Consider the following 11034-nt stretch of genomic DNA (forward strand, 5'->3'; position numbering starts at 1 on the left):
ACGTAGTATATTGCACAGCCCACGTAGTATATTGCACAGCCCACGTAGTATATTGCACAGCCCACGCAGTATATAGCAATGTGGGCACCATATCCCTGTTAAAAAAAAGAATTAAAATAAAAAATAGTTATATACTCACCTTCCGTTGGCCCCGGATCCAGGCGAAGCGTTTACCGATGCTCCTCGCACGCTCTGGTCCCAAAAGTGCATTGCGGTCTCGCGATATGATGACGTAGCGGTCTCGCGAGACCGCTACGTCATGATGTCGCGAGGTCGCAATGCATGGAGCGGTCACCGGAGTGTCGCGAGGAGCGGGAAAGGCTTGTTCCTGATCCGGGGGCTGACGGACGGTGAGTATATAACTATTTTTTATTTTTTTATTTTTTTTAACATTAGATCTTTTTACTATTGATGCTGCATAGGCAGCATCAATAGTAAAAAGTTGGTCACACAGGATTAATAGCAGCGATAACGGAGTGCGTTACCCACGGCATCACGCGGTCCGTTACCGCTGCCATTAACCCTGTGTGAGCGGTGACTGGAGGGGAGCATGGAGCGGGCGCTGGGCACTGACTGCGGGGAGTAAGGAGCAGCCATTTTGCCGCCGGACTGTGCCCGTCGCTGATTGGTTGTGGCTGTTTTGCCACGACCAATCAGCGACTTGGGATTTCCGTGACAGACAGACAGAAAGACAGACAGACAGAAAGACGGAAGTGACCCTTAGACAATTATATAGTAGATGTATTACATACATACACATTCCCTTTAAGCATAGTCAAACATGTAATTTTACTTTATCTGGGCTCTGAGGGCAGATAATTAATTGTAGTCCTATATATGAAATAATGATGTGAGAAACAAGGATCTGTTGGGAGATTACCAAAACTGTAAATTGTGGAAAAAATTGGACATTTCAAACAGTTTTATGCCACGTTTCTGTCTGATGAATCTGTCCCTTTGTCCCCAAAATTTGTTAATTATCCCCTCCAAAAGAAAAAAAAAAAGACATGAGCACAGAGCAATGTTAAAATGTTAGTGACCAGTGACCTTTCTTCTTCCTTTATTGGGGGATAGCAGCCATTTTTCTCCCTTTCTAGTGCTGGAGAAACCAGATCTCCAGGCTATTACTTATTCCTTCATCTTTCAAATGAGAAGACAGTTTTCCGAAATTTAACTTTAAAATATACTCAAATAAATAAACACCTACAAAAAAAGGCACCACACACAAACTGACGTATAAAAAGTCCTTTATTAATAACAAAAAGACCACAAAGTGGTCATAAAATTGCCTAACCAGGCAAGGGTGAGACACAACAAACACAGAACAATGGTGGACAAAAAAACCTGGAGGTAACAATAAAACATATATGAGCACTTGGTGTGACAATATAATACACAAATGGGAAATAGGTATACTAAATAAAGCGGCAAGGCATATAAATTGGCGTCAATATGTAAGAAAACAGAGACGTATAAAATAGCCTAAATATTGCACACAGAACCAGTGTGTACAAAATTGTAAATAACAAGGTTAAATAAGCCATATACACCGGTCTGTGAGTAGTATAGAAAACGCCATAGCCTAACAATTAACCGCTAAAATGCCTAATAAACAAGTGTTTACCCAGATGGAGGAGAAGAACCAGGAGTCCACCACACCCGACGCGCGTTTCGCAAGGAAATGCTTCGTCCAGGGGTGGATAGACGTTGGACAGGTACCTTTTTATATGTGATAGATGGCCACAGAAGTGTACACAGCTGAACAACGCTAGCCCTAGAAAACCGGAAGGTGTCGTTGCCATGGCGATAATAATACTGCGAGCAGAAGGATACATCCACAAATAACCAAAAAGAAAGCCACCCATGTAGTATCGTGCGGGACACCGCACCATAAAAAATCTAAATAAAACAAGAAATGGAGAGCCAAATAGGCCGTATTATGATAAGTGCAGCGGCCGTTTAGCGGAAAACTTCCGGGTGACGGGCCGTAAAGTGAACAAGTGACGTAAAAGGAGGTCAGGTTGGTAAACCAGCGCCGCTGCATAGCAGTAACTTAGCAACGTAAGCGCGTGTGTACCTAGACGTGGCGAATAAAGAACCAACAAATAGCGCCACTGTCAGTGAATATATGAAAAATATGAAGTTGAAAAAAGGAAAAGAAGGCTTCAGTGAAGCATATAGGGATGTACATATACAGCCCCAGAAAAGGTGCATATAGGGTGAAGTGTATAAGATGAAATTTAAGCTGAAAGGAAAAAACATTAGTGACCAATTATTGGGATGCAAACTAACACCCGCAGATGTATATATGCTAAATGAATAGAGTGCATAATGCAAAATACGAACAGCATGCTTTAAATAAGGCAATGGCAAACTAATAAAACGGTAACCATAGCGCTGCATAAATTAGAAAACAACAAAACACGTAGGACAAACATGTGTACTATAATAGATATATAAAAATATAAAATGTGCATAAATGAATAGATTTAACAACAATATAACCTACTACAATAATACATAACATTACTAGACACATGCAAGGGAATATTCTCTAGTGTACAAAAAACATATATAATGTTAAGTGACAATATAATGACGCTTGTGACATCACAGAAACATTGAAGGAAGTGAATGACCACATGAAAGAAGACAACACTAGGGACCAGAACCTGAATAAAAAACAAAGAATTAAAACCAACGACTGAAAACAGCTCAGACACAGTTGAAAAAAATATTATTTTATTAAAAACAGTTAAGATGGGAGAACAAACATAGGGGCAAAACTAGAAGCAAAAAATCAAATGACGTACTAGACGTCAAATGTTATAAGAAAGGTTGAAAGCTATTGTACTCATTCAATCCGGCTGGAGATAATGTATTTAATTAATAAATCCATATAGTTTCTTTCTGTGCTAGTAGACGTTTCCAATTACCCCCTCGTGGTCCTATAAAAACCCTGTCAATCCCTTTGAAGACCAAACTAGTGGGATCACAATTATGTGCCTCCCGAAAATGACGTGGTATAGGCTTTAGGGTTGAGGTGTCACTGATGTCTTTAGCATCCTCAATATCTAAAATATGCTCCCTCCCGCACGATACTACATGGGCGGCTTTCTTTTTGGATCTTTGTGGATGCATCCTTCTGCTCGCAGTATTATTATCGCCATGGCAACGACACCTTCCGGTTTTCTAGCGCTAGCGTTGTTCAGCTGTGTACACTTCTGTGGCCATCTATCACATATAAAAAGGTACCTGTCCAATGTCTATCCACCCCTGGACGAAGCATTTCCTTGCGAAACGCGCGTCGGGTGTGATGGACTCCTGGTTCTTCTCCATCTGGGTAAACACTTGTTTATTAGGCATTTTAGCGGTTAATTGTTAGGCTATGGCGTTTTCTATACTGCTCACAGACCGGTGTATATGGCTTATTTAACCTTGTTATTTACAATTTTGTACACACTGGTTCTGTGTGCAATATTTAGGCTATTTTATACGTCTCTGTTTTCTTACATATTGACGCCAATTTATATGCCTTGCCGCTTTATTTAGTATACCTATTTCCCATTTGTGTATTATATTGTCACACCAAGTGCTCATATATGTTTTATTGTTACCTCCAGGTTTTTTTGTCCACCATTGTTCTGTGTTTGTTGTGTCTCACCCTTGCCTGGTTAGGCAATTTTATGACCACTTTGTGGTCTTTTTGTTATTAATAAAGGACTTTTTAATACGTCAGTTTGTGTGTGGTGCCTTTTTTTGTAGGTGTTTAATTATGTTTGGCTAACCACGATAGGATACATTATTGGTGTTGTGTTTAAAATATAGTCACCAAATTGCAAACACTTCTTAAGACTTAAAGAGTAACCGTAATTTTATTTTCTTCTTAAATCAATAGTGCACGAGAAAACAAGAAACTATGTAATAATATTATCAGAGAAATTCACTTCTTTCTCATCCTACACTCATCTTTCAATTTCACAGTTCGCAATTTACAGGTAAAATTTGTCTTCAGTGAACGCAGCTTTTCCAGTGATGCCAAACCCAGAAAAAAGTCTGTTTTGAATGAGATTCCCAGTGTAAGATCTCTCTTAGGCCACGTTCACATGTCCTGGTTTTGGCTTACAAATACTGATGTAAGATACTGACCAAATACTGGAGTGTGTGATAAATCCAGAAGTGGTGACATGTTTCTATTATACTTTTCCTCTGACTGTTCCTCTCCTGATTTAAAAATACTGAGATAAAAAACTCAGCGTGTGCACATGGCCTAAAGCTAGATGTTGTCTTGCTTTGTTTAAAGAAGTAGTCTGGTCACAACATATTGATATGTCATCAATGTTAAAAAGGTACGGGTCTGACCCCTGGCACTCCCACCAATCAGATGTTATAACCTTTGGCGAAGGAGAGAGTAGGCGCTGTTCTGTAGTCCCCGGCACGGCTGCTACATATAGAATGGGGTTGTGTATTGTAGCTTAGTTCAAAGTATTTTCAACTGGTTGCTGCCACATCAAATAACAGCAGATCGGCGGAGGTGTCGGGTGTCCACAGATCTGATATGGATAACATCAGCGGTCATCAATATCTTGTGACTGAACAATCCCTTTAAACCCTTCATGACCTCGGGTTTTTTCAATTTTTGAGTCTTCGTTTTTTTTTCGCCTGTTATTGTATTTTATTATAATGTCCCAGAAACCAAAAAAATGTAATTCTGGTGGTTTTTGTTTTTTTCTCGTTTCGCCGTTCACCAGTCGGATTAATTTAGTTTATATTTTGATAGATCAGACATTACTGAACGCAGCAATCCCAAATATGTGTATTTTTTTATTGCTTTATTTTAAATGAGGCAAAAGGAGGGTGATATGAACGTTTATATTTTTTTACATTTTTAAAAACATTTTTTTTCTACCTTTTACTTGCTTCAATAGACCCCTTAGGAGACTTGAAGCTGTGATCGGCTTCAGCCTTGCTATGTGTAGCAAAAATTGGGCTGGCGTTCATAGCAGATCAGCAATGACAAGCACAGGGTTCTTCTACAGACATCCAGTTGTCATGCCAACCTATTGGCGCCCCGTGTGTCATCTGTCATGTGACAGGGGCACCAATGGGCGGGGTTTGGGACGCACTTCTGGCACTTTCATGTTAAGTCCACTGTCAGAGATTAACATTCAACATGTTAATAGCCACGTGTGGATCGCGATTCCACCCAAGGCTGTTAGGGGCACATGACAGCTGATCGCATCTGCTGTCATATGCTGGAAAAGGTGCGGGCTCAGCGCTGGAGCCCGCCTCAAAAGCCAGGACACGACCTATGATGCATCTCTACGTCATAGGTCGTGAAGGGGTTAAGTACTGCGTGGTGAAACACCTCCCAATGTTAGATGACAGCCTGAGACCAATATATCAATTGTCACAAGTCAATAAAAAATGTTGCTTAAATTTCAATATTTAATGCATGTTAATTGGAACACTTCCCAATGTTAGAAAAGAGCAGGCGACCAATGTGTCCAATCTCACATGTCAATGTTGGATTTCACACAAATTGTGACTTTTGTGCATATACTGCAACATAAATGTATTTGTTCCATTACTTTTTCTTAAGTTATAGATTTTTATTTTGATTCTTTTATGCAGAAATGCAATCATAAATATGTTGTACCACAAGATTAATCCCCACACCCTTTTCTCGTTATTTTTAAGTTCTGGTGAAGGGATCAACAAATGTAGTAATAAATGGCATAAAACATTGATAGATTCAATTTGGGCTTTGAGAATGGCAAAATAACGCAATTTGCTTAAAAAAATTGGCGCAAATGCAATAATAAATGTCCTCTAGTGTGTGTAATGACCTGTTACTCCATACATTTATAGAAATAATGATGTTATAGAGGTCACACTGGGAGAGCGCCAGTTCAGCCATGTAAAGGTATTGCTGGACTCGTCTTTGAAAGACAAGTACATGTACGTATAAACAGTTTTAGGGGGTGAAATACTGCTCAAAGATTGCCTTTAATCTAAAATCCCATGTATTATTTGATAAGGTAAATAGCTAAAGGGAGAAGTCTGATATATTTCCTTAATGAAGGTACAGATTTATTGGTTGAAACTGCTTAATTTGTAGATCTGTCAGTTCCACAATAATACACTGGAGCGGCGGCTATGGGGAGAAAATGAAGTTGTATTCTCCCTGCAGCTGCTTGCTTCCAGTCATCAGGGTGCTGCAGGGGGGGGGCGGTAACAGTCACTGCTCACGACACGGTTAGCGCAACTGTAATCACTCCCTTTGATTGACAGCGTGTATATGCAGAAGAGTTTGCCAATTAAAGTTTCGGGAAATAACTACAGCTGCTCCCACTGTGCTGTGAGCAGTGACTGTTGCCGCCCCCTGCACTGCCATGATGACTGGAAGTGAGCGGCTGCAGGGACAATAAAAGTTCACTTTCTACCTGTAGCCACTGTTTTAGTAAGCAGGCGAGAATGTCTGAAGGCAAAAATCATTTCTGGGCATGACAGGTTCCATTAAACATATTGTGTGGAAGTTCTGTACTATATAAACAGCTAAGGCACAAATCTGACAAAGATGTTTTATAGGAAAAAAAGTCCAAATTCCCACCCTGAGATGGAGGCACCTGGTCCTTGTCTCCCAGCTCTTTTACATTCTCCCAAATGGGATATTGGGTATAACTGACAGATCTACAAAATAATAATTTTCAACCAATAACTTCAGTAAGGAAATATATCCAACCTGTTTATATCATTTTCTGTCACCAAACATGATTTCATCACAGAGTTTAATAGCAGATTGTGGGTATTCACTCATCTCAGACATTTTAGCTTCAGAAACCAAGATAAAAACTGAATTAAAATAGCTGAAAAGATTAATTTGATTTGACGACATAAACGTACTCCACGTTATTCTTACATTAGTGATTAGTGACAGAGAATGTATGTAGTAATTTATGGGATGATGAAAGGCAAATGTTTGTACAGACAGAGGACAAGACACATAATGTAGCGAACAATTTATTTTATAAACCAAGTAATAAGGCCACGATTCCATTAAAATTCTAACTAGCGATGTCACTCAGCTTTCTACTATTCCTGTACGGCAAATCTGTTTACTTGCATTGTCTATTTGTTCCGGTGAATTAAATAATTAAATTCATAGATTTATAGTCACCCGACAGAGGTGATTGGTCCATTGGGTCAATGTATGTCTGTATACATTTTCTCTGCTATACGAAATGTAACCGAAAAAAAATGAACTGGAGTATAAGTTCGTATGCATGCAAAATAGGAGCATGTTCACACTAGATATTAAACAGACAAAACCCAAGACAGAAACAAAATGATCGTATATCCTGTTGTAAGTAAATAAGTAAAAGCAATAGTGCATAGGAATAACATAGGGTACTAAGTAAACACTGGTTTTTGTAATGGAAAAAGCATAAAAGCCGTCCCACCAGCGTCAAGGTGTACCACAATCGGGATGGTCCTAACCTCTCATATTAAAAAATAATTCTAGAGGTTAGGACCATCCTGATTGCGGTACACCTTGACGCTGGTGGGACGGCTTTTACACTTTTACTTATGTACTTACAGCAGGGTATATTCTAAACGAAATAGTTCACTCTGCTGCATCCAGTAAAGAATACTGTGGGAGCCTAAGCACGATGGATGTCATGGTCATCGGGGGGATACATCTGCAAGTCCTTCTGACGTAAACTTTGGATGAGCACTGCAAACAGCGTAAAAGGTTCAATAAGCATGCCCTCTTTTATATAGGTGTGACAATAGACAGGTTTGCCGTTCAGGAGACTATGAACGCTGGGTGAAAATCCCTATGATGGCTTGTTCACATGCAGCCACGAAAAAAGTACAGTACCAGCAAAGTGAATGAGATTTCTGAAATTTCATGCACATGCTGCTTAGATTTTCCTTGCAGATTTGAACCAACAAAGCGTTTATTCAAATAGGCAATATGTCAATTGTTTCAGCTTTGTTGCAGCATTTTTCAACCATTCAAATGAAGGCAAAAGAAAAAAAAATGGAAGCAAAGGCACAGTGAAAAGGTATTCAAAAACACACAGATTTTACGCACCGTCAAAGACCTGCTGTCATATTGGTCATCACACTGGATTCTCAAAAACACATTAAAATATGACAAAGCTCAATCAGATGAAGAACAACTGAAATACACATTTACCAATGTAGCAGTAAGTACGTCTATTGTGTGACTATCGGATAAATGTTATTAAAGATTTAATACAATGTGCAGATCAATAACAACGCCAGCACATTGTAAAACAATCCATCTGTGACTTTGATACGTCCTGACCTTTTTATTCTTGCTCATCAAGGTTAGTTCTCTGCCAAAAGGACATTTTAGCTTGGGATGACGGGACGTTGTGGGCAGGATTGGGCCTCTCTTTAGGATAATATTTAGAAAATATTGATATAAAAGCCAAAGTAAACTTCCATTTGCATATGTGACATTGCTACAATCTAGACCATGAAGAGAGTTTTCATCGTTTATGAAATGTCTGGGAGCTGCAATTTTCATATCAATTTGTGATGTTGTACACTAACGGAAAGATACAATATTATGCCATCAGCAATTATGTCATGTGAACTTATTGGTGCAGAGCAGTGGTCTTCAAATGGTGACTGTCCAGCCTCAGCCAAACAACAGACTCCAGCCTGTTCCGACAGCCAGCGTGCTACTGAAACTGCTTGTCCAAACATTATTTGGGGGTGAATACATTAATATATAGGACACCAATGTTATTCATTAATAATACATTATTACAATAAACAATAATTAATCGGTCATGTATAGGCTTACAGATTTAGGCTCAACTCATATTTACCATATAAAAGGGTCAAATAATGCAACTCTATCAGTGCAGTTGAGTTGTCCTGCACCTTACATGATAACATCAATGAAGTCAATGTCAGTCATTTGGTTAATATTCATTAGATTGTGGCCAACATAGAGGGTGGCCCAAAACTAGGTATAGGAATGCGGCAATGTTGGTGGAAGAAATTTGGAGCACTTACGAGATGAAATAAATATAAATGTAATTAACAATGTAATAAAATGCAAATAAACTTTGTTTTAGTTGTGTGTCAGAGTGTATGTTTTCCCATATGTATATATGTATATTATACACATACACTCGCTCAATAAAAACATAACAGAAATATTCCAATATCTCCAGGATCTAAGGACCTAACCTCAGCCAGGCTATGCTTACACAGATTTGTCCATGTGGTTGTGGTTCCAGACTCGCTAAGAACTCAAAGATTACTCATGTGGAGACCTGAACTACCCTTACTAAACAAGAAGTGAAAAAGGTCACATTGTCCATTGTGGCGTGACGTGAAGGTATTGAGGACAAGGGACCTTCTAAACATTATACAGTGTGCGGAAGGGCAAATGTATAGAGGATTCTCACCTGACCAAACACAGAGCTGAGGATGGGATGCAACTCCACAAACAGGGGCTCTGTGTCCGGCTCCGGGTCACTGTCGCTGCTTTTAGCTGGAGGAAGGTCATTGGCTTTGCAGGGTTGAGCGGAGGTGCCTTCAGATCCTTTTCCAGAGTCCTTCTTCCTTGCTCTCTGTTCTTGGCCACCTTCTTGCTGATCTCTTGGAGTAGGAGAGATCTGTTTGGGGCTGGGTGTATGCTCCCTTGGACTGGGTGGATAGTCCCTGGGACTTGGATGATGATGCCTGGGGATTTGGTTATGGTGATTAGGACTAGGGGATTGCTGCTTGGGACTTGCAGAGTGCCTGTGGTTGTATGGAGACATGTGCTGATACAAATGATGGGTGCTTTGGGTCTGACTGACATGCGGTTGATGAGTGGGGGTGTGTTGATGATGACTTTGATAATTTGGGTGGTGCTGGATGTGACTGTGGTGGTCAGGAGGTGGGCTGCTGGAGAGGTACTTGCGGGACTGGTACTGGGGATACACGGAAGGACAGTGGTGGTGGTTAGCATGGTACTGTTGATAATGTGGGCTCCCAGGCTGTCTGTTCCTCCATCCTCCCTCTTGTTGAGGAAGTCTTCTCATTATTGGGGGGCTCTCAGTTGTCCGTGGAGATTGGCGCCTTCTTCCGCTAGCAAGTCCACTATCCCGGGGGTGACATAGAGGCCTCCTAAAGCTTGGATCGGGCTCATGGGGCAGCTGGTATCTGGGATGAGGTCTCCTGGTCTCCCCGGCACTGATCACGGAGCTGCTGGACTCGTTCATGTCGTTGACCAGGGATCGATCTCTGCCATAGGATCCTCAGTGTGTAGGGAGCCGAGCTAGAGCCATGTTACAGCGAGCACGTCTGTTCAGCACCACAGTGCCAGTGACAGCTCCTGCACACAGCTCAATGGGAGGAGGAGAGAGCTGGAGTGGGAAGGGAGGAGCGGAGTGGAAAGGTGGTAGACACAGGGGAGAGCTGGGGAAGAGGCAGAAGCCACAGACTAGGAGAGAAGATGGCATTCACTTCTGCTTTCCTCCTCCATTACCACTAACACTGCGGTATATCTCGTCCTTATGGGAAATGTACTCACTGATCTCAGTAACCTGCCACTTTGGCCTTCAAAAAGGCTGAATTAAGAGTTTATAAAAAGATCTCTAATAATAGTGCTGAACCCCGGAGACATCTGCACAATACCCTATATACGCAATTGTGAATGATAGCCAAAGCTCTTTTTAGAAGTTCTTGTTGCAATGTGTCAATTTAGTTTCATTGTCAGTAATGTGACATTTTTACCAACTCTCCATCCATTGTATTTGGTACAAGACATATAAATCCTTGGTGTATATATGTGTGTAACAATTCATAATTGATTAAAGTTAATTCTCACCATGTTTTTCTACCCTATGTGAGTGCAGCATGATGTAGGAGCAGAGACCTTGATTCCAGCGATGTATCACTTACTGCTTTCTGCAATTTTGATCAAATCACCGTTTTATCTTCTGCAGATCTACCAGTTCTCTGAATACTGAGCTGCATGTAACCTCACCCATATCA

The 11034-nt window shown here is 40.6% G+C and overlaps 1 protein-coding gene across 1 annotated transcript in view; it reads right to left on the reverse strand.

Annotated features, from left to right (window-relative positions):
* CABP1 (calcium binding protein 1) overlaps positions 1-10370 on the reverse strand; it is a 46798-nt gene extending 36428 nt beyond the window's left edge. The window contains exon 1 of the mRNA XM_077294421.1: positions 9459-10370. Coding sequence (XP_077150536.1) covers positions 9459-10259 — 801 coding nt within the window. The 5' untranslated portion in view covers positions 10260-10370. The remainder of the gene's footprint in view (positions 1-9458) is intronic.
* Between the last annotated feature and the right edge of the window lie 664 nt (positions 10371-11034).

The sequence above is a fragment of the Ranitomeya variabilis genome, chromosome 1 (assembly GCF_051348905.1).
Source record: "Ranitomeya variabilis isolate aRanVar5 chromosome 1, aRanVar5.hap1, whole genome shotgun sequence".
Taxonomy (NCBI): Eukaryota; Metazoa; Chordata; class Amphibia; order Anura; family Dendrobatidae; genus Ranitomeya; species Ranitomeya variabilis.